Source organism: Brassica napus, chromosome A3, assembly GCF_020379485.1.
Source record: "Brassica napus cultivar Da-Ae chromosome A3, Da-Ae, whole genome shotgun sequence".
NCBI classification, from domain to species: Eukaryota; Viridiplantae; Streptophyta; class Magnoliopsida; order Brassicales; family Brassicaceae; genus Brassica; species Brassica napus.
Window position 1 is genome coordinate 13,655,441 of NC_063436.1, and position 13,828 is coordinate 13,669,268.

The window sequence follows — 13,828 nt, forward strand, 5'->3', positions numbered from 1 at the left end:
TTGTCTTTGTATAGACTTCTGCTACGGACAGAAGTTGGAGACACAATCAGTTCGTGGTCTGAGGTATCTTAGACTTCTTTTTACGTCGTGCCTTTCCACTACTTGTAGAAGGTGGCGATGGTGTAACGTCTTGAGAGCTTTCGCTACAAGGAGATATATCGTCTTTCGAAACCTCATCAGAGACCTTGCAATCCTCCATGTCTGTCTTGGAAGTCACGTCTTTCTCCTCAGGCGGCACCTCCTTACGTGCCTATGAAGAAGGAAGATTAGGTTTAGGTTTATTATGGTACGATGTGTGGCTAAAACCCTTAGAGAAAATAAGTGAATACCTTTTGCTTTTTGTTTTTCTTAGCAGGGAGCTATGTTACATGGAAACAGAAGCGGATACGTGGAAGCGGAAACGTAAGGAAGCGCAGAATCGAGATTTTTTAAAATATTTGGAAGCGTATATCCATATATAAAAAATATTATATATATATATATATATAAGATTTTAAAAAAAATAGGACTAAAAATTATATGATTTAAATTTGAAATAAAGCATTTATTCATTTATAATAACTTTGAAATGATTTTATATTAAAACTGTAAAATACACATAAATGAAGTTTATTATATTAATTATTTTCAATACTTCATAAATAATTGACACAATATATTTCAATATGTGTTATATCTTTAATAAAATATCTCAATGCATAAAGATAATTTATAATATTAGTTTTAATATTTGTAGATTTCTAATTCTATATCCATTACTATTTTTTTTTATTTAATATAGATTAAAAACTATGGTTTTATATTTGATTGATATATATTGCAATTTTTTAAAAACATAAGCGTGATTCCAAAACGGAATCGTAAGCTTCCAACGTGTTTTTAAAAATAATATTTTAGAAGCGTTTTGGAAGCGAGATTCCGCAAGCTTCCACAAGGTTCCGATTCTGATTCCGGTTCCGAAGCGGGAACCGGACGTCCGATGAAGCTTCCGTGCAACATAGGCAGCGAGGCTGATGATCTCTTCTGAAACGGCGGCGGAAGGAAGAGGAAGGCGGAGCTTTTCGAGCTCTTGGATTAGGGCAGTGACGATTGGCTTAGAGAGGATGGTTTCTTTTTGCTCCTTGTCGAGTGTTTTACCCTGAGAAATAGACTCTTCCATCTCAGTGATTCGGTTGTATTTCTTACGGTGGGTACGCAGACGTTTGCTAACGAGAGCCATGACGTGTTGTCCTTCTGTAGCAGCCATGGTGTCAATATGAGCGATGTGAACGTCTGAAAAAGATTACCACGGCGAAGATAAAAATTAGGATGAAACTTGGGGGTCTTTTTGTGTGTAGGTGATGAGAATAAGATACATCCTAATTGAAAACTACTAGGTACATATATACGAGAGACCTTAATTAGTGTATACTATTAGTTATTAACAAACTACTATGGTATATTTCATTATTTAGTTATCATTCTAGATCTTTCTATAGTTTTCCATATATTGTGTTTCTGATTTCATAACTATAAATTGTTTTTATTAAGAGAGAGGAAAAATTGCTTTATTTTTTTTTATTTTTCCATATATATATTTTTTTGTCAACTTTCTTTATTTTTCCATATATTTTCGTTTCGTTGTATATTCATTGCTTGACTGAGAAGCATCTATCAAAATCTAAAGAGTAGCTTCTGAGTTGGTTCTTTTAGAGTAGTAAAAATATACAAAACAAGATGGAAGTTTTAGAGAATTAAGAGCAAAGGCTCAATGCCTCATACCATAGAAGTAAATTGAGGAAGACGGCGAGAAGCAAAAGTGGGCATTTGCTTGTTTTGTTTTTTCCATTGTACCGCAATTAGCAAAAATATAAAGACTTACAGAAAGACACTGCAAAATAAGATACTGATTTTACTTAAATAATAGAGGCAATATGGATCTACCTCTTTGATATCTTAAAGAAAACAAACAACAACTAAGCAGAGAAGTTGAACTTATTTAATAATAGAGATAATATTGTTCTACATCGTTGAAGATTTGATAGACTAGAGGAAGATCATAATCAAGCCTACAACAGCATAGACAACATTAGCAGCAAGGCTAATGAACCTGAAAACGTTCATCCACCACATTCTATCTTCTTTTACTTCTTGAACTTTCTGTTATAACAGAAAAGAAGTATCGAGGGGACTATTTATAGAGACTAAACTCTGAATTAACAAGTAATGCGACCGGCTGTTGAGATTCCCAGTTTCTCGTGAATCTGAAAATTCATTTAATGATATAGGTATAAAACGATAAAGAAAGAGCGTCAATGAAACACAATAAATTCTAACATCGTAACTTGTTTTGTTTCGGAAATGGAACGTTTCCCATGTAAAAGAAAGATGAAGACTTCATTATGTTTGTTTTTTTCCTGTATATGCTTTTAATTCACACTAAAAATTGATCTGCGTATCCATGCAGTGGTTATTACATTTTTATACATTAATATTTATTTAGATGAGTCGTAATATAACTAATCGTACTCAAAATATCATGACCAAATCGGGTGATATGGTTATTTTTGGTACAAATATCCAAGATATATTTGTTAATTATTTAGATATTTTTAGGTTCTTATATATCAGAACCAAACTCATCCTGACCAAGAAGAACCCAACTCAAAACCCATACATAAATTTATAATATTCAAGTGGAGCCTAATTTCAAAAAAAAAAACGATACCCGAAAAAAAACAATCCGTACCTAAATGGATATCCAATGTTCTTGCCTAACTGATTTTATATTTATTACTTTTTCTATCTATTTAGCTAAATTAAGTGAAACATAAAAAAAAATATTTAGTAAAATAATTATATAGAGTAAAAAATTAAGTGAATAAATTATTTAGTGATCATTTGTATCTTGTTTGAACAAAAAAAAAGTTAAACCACTGATCACATAATTTTCAATATAGAAGTTTTACCATTTTTAGTGATTTATAGTTGTTTTTAAAAATTCAAAATATAACATATAAGAAAAAATCTATTATATCTTTAATGTGATTGTTTAATTTGATTTAATAATATAAAATTAAACAAAGAGAAAAATAATACAAAAATTGTTATCAAATATATATTATTCATAATCATTAATAGTCATATATATGTTAACCAGATTAGTTAATTTCGTAGATTTTATTTAAGGAAAAAAAAATATTCTTTGGTACACTACTAATTAATTTGATAGTTAATTTAATAAAAAAACATAGTATAAGTTTATATGGACTGACTTATTTTTCTAAGAGTTCTAAAAATCATCCTCTTGATGACACGTGGCTACGAAAACATGTTATAATACTCGATGATTCCTTTACAGGGGATTTTATAATCCGGTGATAATATAAGCTTTCCAAAACCAATTTTGGTAGGATAGATTCTCATAAATAGTAGGTTTTTTAGTTTTGTCGAAAAAATAGTATATAAATATTTTCTAAAACTAGTATTTATTAATTAATAAAAATATTAAAATATCACATCCATAGCCCTAAACCTTAATTCTATTTCCTAAATTCTAAATTCTAATCTTTAAACTCCAGATTCAAATATATAAAATATTTATTTTCCACTTTTGAATGAATATTATTTTATGGATTTTTTCTTATACATTATATTTAATAAAATTTTGTTAGTGTTATTAAAGAGCGTCTTTCATTTTAGTGGCATCCGAGATCGGCTAAAAGAAACCAAAATTTGTTCGTCCATCCGAAATCTTAAGCAGATACTGTAAAATAACTCTACATGTTTTAATAGATTCGCAAAAAGTATTGGAGTGTTCAGCTCTAGTAACATGCTTTTTTTTTGGACCGAACCTGCTCTAGTAACATGCTTAATTGACAAAAAAAAAAGACAACCGTTAGACCAACAAACAACTACACGATACGACGCCGTAAACTGAAAAAAAACCGAAACGGCGTCGTTGCAGTAACCATCGTCTCAAGGGAGGTTCAAAGTAGAAGAAGACTTATCTAATTATCCATTCGTCTCCGGCACAAGAAAAGCCACAGAGACATAGACAATGAGCTCTCACCAAATACTCCAATTTCGTTCAGACCCATTTGTGGTATCACCCTGTTGCCTTCATATTTGTCCCAAAGTCTCTCCAAATCATCCCTTTCCCAGTCTCCCATTCCAACGGCGTCGCTCTCATCACGCCGGAGTCAGAAGCTCGGCGAAGAAGAAGACTCACTGTAACCTCAAAAACGAAACTCCGGCGACGGAAACGGCGAAAAGGGTCTATCCGTTTCACGAAATTGAGCCCAAGTGGCAACGTTACTGGGAAGACAACCGTACTTTCCGGACACCAGACGATGTCGACACTTCCAAACCCAAGTTCTACGTCCTCGACATGTTTCCCTATCCAAGGTAGAAAGTTCACAACTTTTGACTAATTGAGAGGCTTATTCAGCTTAAAGGTATGAGCTTTGTGTGTTAAAGATGATATTTTTGTTTGTGGGTTCTTCTTGTCTTCAGTGGAGCAGGGTTACATGTGGGGCATCCACTGGGCTATACAGCAACTGATATTCTAGCGAGGCTTAGGCGTATGCAAGGTTACAATGTTTTGCATCCTATGGGTTGGGATGCTTTTGGTTTGCCTGCTGAACAATATGCTATTGAGGTCCCTTTTCTGATATTACTATTCATTTTTGAATGCTTACGTGGATAAGCCTTATGAATCCTTATAGCCATTTGTAATCTACATTGCAGACAGGAACCCATCCGAAAACTACAACATTGAAGAACATTGACCGCTTTCGTTTGCAGGTAGGTGCATTGCTTTCAACTTAACACTAACCTAGAAAACTCAGTATTTTGATATTAGTTGGTTTGGTTGAATATTAAGCTTGTATGCTTACTTATATCCAAGAAGGTCTTTATTAGTGTTTAGATGGCTGTTTGCCCCGTTGAGATTTTAGGTGCTGTAGGCGATTTAGTAAAAAAAATTGATTTAAAAAAAAAATTCTACAAATTTGGGGGCCTACATTTATGTAATTTTCTTCAAAAAATTTGGTTTGGGGGCTTGAAGCGAATGTTTCATTATGCCTTATCCAGTACAGGCCCTGCTATTTGCGTAGGTTTATAATGATAGTAAGATCCGTAGACCACTTGTTTCCTAATTGTGTTTCCATTTGTTTTGGTTGCAGCTCAAATCGCTGGGATTTTCATATGACTGGGACCGTGAACTTTCTACAACAGAGCCAGACTATTATAAATGGACACAGTGGATCTTTCTTCAGCTTTATAAGAGAGGTTTGGCATATCAGGTCAAGAAAGTCATCCTCAAGTTCACAATTTTTAAAAATTGTGCAAATGTTTATAGAAAAGTTATTGAAAGAGCTGTAATAACTTCAGGCTGAAGTACCTGTCAACTGGTGCCCGGCTCTTGGAACTGTTTTGGCCAATGAGGAAGTGGTGGATGGGGTTAGTGAGCGTGGCGGCCACCCGGTTATAAGAAAGGTAATATCTTTTAGCCGTTCTGGTAATATCATTACAATGGCATTGTTTCTTTTCCTCTGTTTTGAAACTTCTCATGGATTTTACAGTGACATTGTTTATTACCAAGCAGCCCATGAGGCAATGGATGCTGAAGATCACTGCCTACGCTGATCGTCTTCTGGAGGATCTGGACGAGCTTGAGTGGCCTGAAAGTATAAAGGAAATGCAGAGAAACTGGATAGGAAGATCTGAAGGAGCTGAGCTGGATTTTACAGTTCTTGATGGTGAAGGCCAAGAAACTGACAAAGGGATTACAGTTTACACCACCAGACCAGACACCCTCTTTGGAGCAACGTATGTTCAAACAGATCAAAATTTTATTTTGATGATTTGAAGATCTAAATTGTGATTCTTTATTTGTTTTGCAGTTACATGGTTGTTGCACCAGAGCATCATTTATTGTCTTACTTTGTAACACCAGAACAAAAACAACAAGTAAGTTTTTATTTCTTCTTCTCTTTCCATCACTTATGAACTTCATGAGTCCTCGCTTATGGTTTCAGGTTGAGGAATACAAAGATTTTGCATCGAGGAAAAGTGATCTTGAGAGAACAGAACTCCAGAAGGAAAAGACAGGCGTGTTCACTGGATGTTACGCGAAAAATCCAGCTAATGGGGAGGCTATTCCGATTTGGGTAGCTGATTATGTTCTAGCAAGGTAACTTCAGTTTTTAACATTTTTACATTGCTTTGAATTGCATTTGTGTGTGAGATAGAGAACTTTGTTATATGTGGCAGCTATGGAACCGGAGCAATCATGGCTGTGCCAGCTCATGATACTCGTGATAATGAGTTTGCGTTGAAGTATAACATTCCTATCAAGTGGGTGGTGAGGAACGAGGCAAGTTCAAGTGATGAGGTTTATCCAGGAATGGGGATAATTGAAAACTCATCAAGTGTGGAAACAGGACTTGACATTAATCAACTGTCTAGCAAAGAAGCTGCTTTGAAAGTTATTGAATGGGCTGAGAGAACCGGCAATGGAAAGAAAAAGGTTTCATCCTCATGTCTTCTCTCATTATGTAAAACTTTAGCTCTTTTGTTTCTTACTTTTAAAGGTTTTTCTTATTGGCAGGTAAACTACAAGTTGAGGGATTGGCTATTTGCAAGGCAGCGTTACTGGGGAGAACCTATCCCTATCTTAATTTTGGATGAATCTGGTGAAACTATTGCGGTTTCAGAATCTGAACTGCCACTTACTTTGCCTGAGTTGAATGATTTCACTCCCACCGGAACAGGGGAACCACCACTGTCAAAAGCAGTTTCATGGGTATGTTCTGCGGTTAATATGATTTTTGGATATTTAAAGATGGAGATGGACATTTTGGTTATGATTGATGATTTTGCAGGTGAACACTGTAGATCCTGCAACAGGGAAGCCTGCCAAAAGAGAAACAAGCACTATGCCACAATGGGCCGGCTCTTGCTGGTAAATATCTATTTATAAGCTATACTCTTTACAATGTTACTGGTGTGTTGAAGGATGTTGAGTTATGTAGTGAGAAACTAAACAAAAGTTGTGTGATTTTCTGCTATACTGTAATCATGATAGTCTTTTTTTAATCTCCAGGTACTATCTGAGATTCATGGACCCAAAAAACCCTGAAGCATTAGTTGACAAGGAAAAAGAAAAGTGAGAACCATTTAAGTAAAGCTTTGTTACTTTTGGGAAGATTCTTCTTATGAGTGTTGTTATTCATGTGGCAGATACTGGAGCCCAGTAGATGTATACGTCGGTGGTGCTGAACATGCAGTTCTACACTTACTATACTCCAGGTTTTGGCACAAGGTATGTGTCCTTATGTAAAAAAAACTGTCTTTCCTTTAGCTTTCTTTTGATCAAAACTGCAAACCATGTTACTGCATCATCGCAGGTACTTTATGACATTGGTGTTGTGTCAACGAAAGAGCCCTTCAAATGTGTTATAAACCAAGGAATCATCCTTGGGGAGGTCCAGTATACAGCTTGGAAAGACCAAGAAGGAAACTATGTATCTGCAGATACTGAAGAACGGTTAAATGAGTATCAACAAGTGACAATCCCTGAAGATAAAGTATGAATCTTCTTCTTTCTCATTCACTAACTAAAACCGGTTTTGACTAATGATCTTCAATGGTGTATAGGTTATGAAGTCTGGAGATCATTTTGTTCTGAAAGAAGACGCTAGCTTTCGTTTGATTCCACGTGCTTATAAAATGAGCAAAAGCAGAGGAAATGTAGTGAATCCTGATGATGTTGTGTTAGAGTATGGTGCAGATTCTCTACGTTTGTATGAAATGTTCATGGGACCTTTTAGGTAAAACTTCACATCCCACATGTTGTATTATAACGTTTTATCTTGCGTTTACATTTACTGCATCTGCTTCTACTAGGGATTCAAAGACTTGGAACACAAGTGGGATCGAAGGCGTGCACCGTTTCTTGGCAAGAACATGGAGACTAGTCATCGGTTCGCCTCAACCTGACGGGTCTTTCAAAGATGGCACTGTAGTGACTGATGATGAACCGACTCTTGAACAACTCCGTTCTCTCCATAAGTGCATAGCTAAGGTGACAGAGGAAATCGAGAGTACAAGATTCAACACTGGCATTTCAGGGATGATGGAGTTTGTTAATGCAGCATATAAGGTTTGATCTCAAGAACTCTTATACAAGTCAGTTTCAAGCACTGACCCGTACTCTTGTTTCTTCTCATTAAACAGTGGAATAATCAACCTAGAGGAATCATTGAGCCTTTTGTTCTTTTGCTCTCACCTTATGCGCCACACATGGCTGAAGAGCTTTGGTCACGGTTAGGCCATTCGAGTTCTCTGGCTTATGAAAGCTTCCCTAAGGTACACATCCAACATATAAACACAACAGAGGAGAATGTTTAACTGTATTGAGTGTTTTGGTCATTATGCAGGCAAATCCGGATTACTTGAAGGACACAACTATTGTTCTTCCGGTTCAGATAAACGGAAAGACAAGAGGCACCATAGAGGTTGAAGAAGGGTGTTCTGAAGATGAGGCTTTCTCTCTAGCTTCACAGGACAAGAAGCTTGAGAAATATCTAGACGGACAATCGATCAAGAAGAGGATCTATGTACCTGGGAAGATCCTCAACGTTATCCTAAACAAGACTAATGTCAAGGTCACTACAAAGTAGACAAACATTTCAACGTGTCTTAACTCGATATCTCTATTGAAGAGTTTCAGAAAACAATAAAAGATTTGATTGATTCTTAGAGATCATTAGAGGAAATAACTTCTTTCCAGCCATTTTGCCGAGCTCGAAGCTCCCACATGTAAGACAGTCTTCTCTGTTCGTCTAGAGTGGCCTCTGACTTCTCTCTTGCTAGCTCACAAGTCTCCATCCCCATACTGCACTTATCAGCTTCTTTCTGATACTGAGACGCTGCTTTCTTAGCATCTAGCAGCAACCTATCTGCACGCCATTCGTCTTCTTGAGCTTGTGCTTCTCTTAGCTTCAGCTCTTCAGCTACCATCTCTGTGAAACTACTCTCGCTCTCTTCACTCCCTTCCTCACGTCTCATACAATCTTGACAATGAAACAAGAACCAACATATGAAGTCTGCAAAGTTTTAGCGTTCTTACTAACTATAAAAGGTATTGCTATGAAAACACTCACCCAAGAAGCTATGATTGCTCAATCCTGCAGTAAGAAACAATGTGAATCACACACATCAATAATTGAATTTTATCACTTGCAAAAGAAGAAAAGAACGATGATTACCGTCAGGGATGGAGAGGAGAGGCTGAGAAGAACAGTCACATACACAAGGAGGACAAGAGGAATGTAGAGAGTCTTCAATGGTCTCGTTGAGATGCCAATGCAAAGACGGTACTGCAATGTAAGCAAGGATGCAGAGTCCCATTACCCCTGTAACCACCTTGGCCGTCTTCTTCTGCCTTCTGATCATCTCTCTCTCTCTCTCTGCAAATAAAAGCTTTTTATGAATCTGAGGAGATTCTCCAGTAACTGATCTCCTTGAAATCTCACACATATTGGATCCTTCCTAACTTCTTGTATTGTTGGTTCCTATTTTTAGCCATTATAAATGATGAAGTATGTGACTAAAAAGTATATATGTATCAAAGTGAATGATAAACCATGACAATTTGAACTTGTGTATAGTTACATTATTTGATCTGCTTCATTTCCTTGCTAAGAAATTTCAACACATAATGTGAAGTATGCTTTACGAAGAACGTTATGGTTCTCCCAGTTCAACCAGTACAAACAATTTTTGTAGAATAATCAGTATCTTAAATATAGATAACAAACTGAATAGCATAGTTATTTCTGACAGCATTTTGGTAGAGTTATAGTCAAGGGATTAATAAATCAGTAATATATGTAGCATAGGAACAACTGAACAAGCATAACAAGAGCAGACACTAGACGAAACCTTCTTGTTGTTAAATGATATCATGTTCAACTTTTTTTTAAATCTCTATACTATTAAAATCGTTTCTCTTGTGGCTTCTTGTGTTGAAGCGATTTTATGGTTGGTACTTGAACGTGTTTCACTGGTGAAACTATTCTAGGAGGTCATCTTTGAACTTAAATAATTAGGCTTGCATCGCTTTCTCACTCATGGCTGTTTCCGGCTCCGTTCTGCTTCTCCATTCTTGAAGTGTATCGTTTATTTCCCTATGTTTCTAATCAAATTTGCCTGCTTCCTTTTGTCTAGTTTATGTTTTAGTGTATGTACTAAACCGAGACTCCAGATGGTGTATATCACTTTGCTGGCGTTTGGCTCCAGAAAATTGCAAACCTTTGCTGGCTTTGTGTAATACTTTGTTCAAGTTGATATTAATCTACTAGATGACAAAAAAAAAATTTCCTAATGAAAGATATAGCCCACAAATGGATTCTCTCTTGAAACCTTAGAGCATAACCTCGTATCTTTGTGGTATGCACTTTTAGTATTGTGAGGTTTCTTCAAACAGGATCCCCCTCCCCCTGTTTGTTGACAAGTTTTCTTTAATTGTGTAGATACACAAAACAAAACAAAAAGTGGGAGTAAAAGGAACTAGTACTATTATGTTTTCCATTTGACTCGAAAATTAGTTTGGAGCTCAATCTGAAATTCACTGATTATAAGAAAGAATCACTACTATATAAAAGGGGCTAAATTTGAGCTTCCTAAAGCATGCCACATAGGCACAAATATTCAGCACCAATCAATATGCCATGTCATCCCGGATTGGGCTAAAATTAAAAAAAAGTTTGTCACATTTGCGGCCCATTTGATCCATTAAACCCATACCAGTCTTGAGCCTCTCTTGATTTGGTATTGGTCGAAGCCCATTAAACCCAGCACCCTCTATTGCACTTCACCTCCGGCGACTGCTGATATTGTTCCGCCGCAGCTTGAGCTTAATCTTGGCGGCAGGGGAGACGCGTGTTACCAGATCCCGATGGCGTGTCCTATATATTATTTAGACCTTATGGGAATCGGAGACGGAAGTCGTGCTGTTCCGCTTCCGATGTCGTTGGCGTGTAGTTCGCCGGTGATGCATGTTGCGGCGAAGATGGCATGTGGGGGCTAAAGCGATTCTGATTCGTCTTCGGTCGTTGATGGTGGGATAGAGAAGACTGCTCAGCTGTTGGAGCTAGACCTAAACTTCCCTCCTCCGTCGGAACAGGCCTGAACTGTTTCATGTTGGCTGTGTGGTTTCATCTCGAACGCTCATGCGTTTTTTTTTGTTTTGGAGCTGAGAGAATTCGTTTACTTTTCACAGTTTTTCTTCTCTCACACTCTAAAATAAAGATCGGTTTTTAAATGGAGATAGACAAAAATATAATGATAGCTGACATGGATCGTTATGTACATATTATTACATAACCGGAGATCTGAACTTTTGTTGTGTGTGTTTTTTTGCGACTTGGTTTCAACCATGTTGTTCCTATATGTAGGTTCTTTTTTGTATTGTTCTTCCAAATTTCAATTAATAATTTGGCAATTTTAGAATTAAGATGTTCATGTTAATATTCAAGATTTAATTATCACTACTTTAAAGTATTATTATTATATAAATAAAAAATATTCAATTCCAAAAAGGAATAATGACTAAAATTATTCCATTTATGAAGTATGATTGGAGTTTACTCCAAAATGATGTTTGGAATAGAAAATGAAGTAGAGTTGCAGATTCTCTAACAATTAGGACAAAAAAAAATCATCAACAACTACTTTATTAGGTAGAATTCTTCTGTTGTGGGTAAAAAAAAGATCTCTAACTATTTCTCAAGCTCAAATTTATAGATCTTTAGGATAAAGTTACTAAAGAGTGTCATATATTTGTGCTAATTTTTTTAAAAAAGTTATATAACCATATAATCCGCGCGTAGCGCGGACACGAACCTAGTGAGTCTAAAAGTGAAAACTAACGGTTTCTTTTCCTGTATGATATTATGTTTTTTCAAGAATTATGTAGAGATCGAATTTAAGCTGAAAAAGGGGAATTATGTAGGGACAAATTATTCGTCTCTTGAGGCTAAGAAGTCAAAGAGTGGCCGGGTCGCATGGTGTGATTGTCAACAGGTTTACCGGTAATCATAAGTTTATTTATAGAAAAATTAGTGGGACCATAACCGGTCACCGGTCAGAACTGCACATGTGACACTGAGGTTTCCCATTCTGGTCTCAACCATTGTCTATTTTCAGTTAAAGGATATTAAATTTTGCGTGTTGAAAATATTAAATCTACGGAGAAAAAACACTATACCTAATCAGGATATTAATGAAAGTCGTGAAATATTAATTAGCATAGTAATTATAGTTAGGCCTTATAGTTAGGGTATTGTAAGAAGAGTTTGTGAATTGTGATCACACTTATATAATTGAAATATTTTGGCTATATTTTTTTATTAATTAGGGGATATGATACTAGGAGACCTCACGAATAAGGTAAATAACTAAATACAGTGAATCTTAACAAAATTCAACAAATTTTCGTACATGTTTAGGATTATGTGATTTATTTAATATGGATTAAATAGAAATAAAGCTATTAATTATTATTTTTTTTAATTATTTCAATCACGTGGGAAGCGCCGATTGAATTGCAACCGGTGAATGTAACAATACATGCAAATAGAGCCAATCATGACTCTCTCTCTTCTCTCTTAGAAAGAGAAAACTCTCTGTAATTTCTTCTTCCTTCTTATCACACTATCATCTTTCAGAGGGAAAGAAATTGTCAGAGGGAGAGAGAGTCATGTTTTTTGGTTTGTAAAATAGATTCGATCGATGAGATCGATCTTCCTTTCCGTATATCGGATTTCATGTTCGCTATGGCGATTTTGTTGTTTCGCTTAGGCGATTTTGTGGTGTTACCGACTCAAAATCAAAGCTTTTCTTCATGAATTTGTTGTGTTCTTTGATTATGGGTTGAGTTTAATAAATCTTTGCTCTCATCCTTCTGTTTTAATGTGTTTTATCCGCTCAATCAAGAGAATTGATTTCTCTTATTGTTAGTAAAGCTCGGTTCTTGATTCTGATTTGGAATCAATCTTCGTTTTATATCAACCGAAGTATCCAAGATGGTCAAGATCGGAGGTGTGGATTATGCTTTGGAGATTCGATGCAGAGCTTAGAAGAGTTGGAGCTGCCCAGGGGTTAGTGTTCCAGCAAGGTTCTGTTCTCGTTTCACTTCTGAAGCTTTCCTTGGTTCAAATCCCTACCGATTGGAGATAAAATCCTCGTTGGTTGGCGATGATTGAAGGTTTGAAGAGCAAGCAAGCAGCTTCAGACGAATCGGAGATGGAGACTGTTGGTTGTTCTGGCAGAGATCCGGCACCGCTTCCGACATCTCGGTTCATGGAATAGCGGGCCCACGCGCAAGCACGTGTCATACATGCAAGAATCCTTATCTCTTGTTTTTTTGGGTTCCGTTTGGGCTTTATTAATTTTGTATCTTAATTTGAATCTGCCTGTAAATGTGACCCATTGGGGATGGTTAATAAAACCAAAAGTTGACAAAAAAAAAAAAAGAATTGCAACCGGTGAGATTCATATCTATTTTCTGATCTATTAACTCCGTGAACGAGTCAAAAGTCTTTCTAAAGAAAAAGGAAAATAAATTTAAAGAATATTTACTAATTTAGTCAAAAATAAATAAATAATGAAAGCTATATTTCATCTATAATAAGAGTTCGTTGAAAAACCTCCTTACCTAAAAATAGTTTTTTCTTCTCTGAAGCCAAATATATTGACTTGATCAAAAAAGGATTCAATGTTTTACTAATTAGGACAAATGCTTTGAATAAATTTCGTAGACTCGAGTTCTTTTTTTAGA

The 13,828-nt window shown here is 35.9% G+C and overlaps 3 protein-coding genes across 3 annotated transcripts; 1 reads left to right on the forward strand and 2 right to left on the reverse strand.

The window, feature by feature from the left end:
* Positions 1 to 46: 46 nt before the first annotated feature.
* Positions 47 to 1,246, reverse strand: LOC125607157. The gene is made up of 2 exons (XM_048776988.1): positions 998 to 1,246; positions 47 to 250 (listed from the first exon to the last, which is right to left on the reverse strand). The coding sequence occupies exons 1-2, from the start codon at positions 1,244 to 1,246 to the stop codon at positions 47 to 49; spliced, it is 453 nt and encodes a 150-aa protein (XP_048632945.1).
* Positions 1,247 to 3,992: 2,746 nt separating this feature from the next.
* Positions 3,993 to 8,752, forward strand: LOC106438761 (leucine--tRNA ligase, chloroplastic/mitochondrial). Its single transcript, XM_048776066.1, has 18 exons — positions 3,993 to 4,386; positions 4,495 to 4,639; positions 4,729 to 4,785; positions 5,166 to 5,285; positions 5,374 to 5,478; positions 5,588 to 5,811; positions 5,886 to 5,952; positions 6,021 to 6,175; positions 6,256 to 6,511; positions 6,593 to 6,787; positions 6,867 to 6,946; positions 7,088 to 7,150; positions 7,225 to 7,306; positions 7,392 to 7,571; positions 7,642 to 7,814; positions 7,891 to 8,146; positions 8,221 to 8,352; positions 8,424 to 8,752. The coding sequence occupies exons 1-18, from the start codon at positions 4,040 to 4,042 to the stop codon at positions 8,664 to 8,666; spliced, it is 2,880 nt and encodes a 959-aa protein (XP_048632023.1). The 5' UTR covers positions 3,993 to 4,039; the 3' UTR covers positions 8,667 to 8,752.
* Positions 8,743 to 9,519, reverse strand: LOC106442038. The gene is made up of 3 exons (XM_013883775.3): positions 9,255 to 9,519; positions 9,150 to 9,173; positions 8,743 to 9,059 (listed from the first exon to the last, which is right to left on the reverse strand). The coding sequence occupies exons 1-3, from the start codon at positions 9,439 to 9,441 to the stop codon at positions 8,743 to 8,745; spliced, it is 528 nt and encodes a 175-aa protein (XP_013739229.2). The 5' UTR covers positions 9,442 to 9,519.
* Positions 9,520 to 13,828: the final 4,309 nt, after the last annotated feature.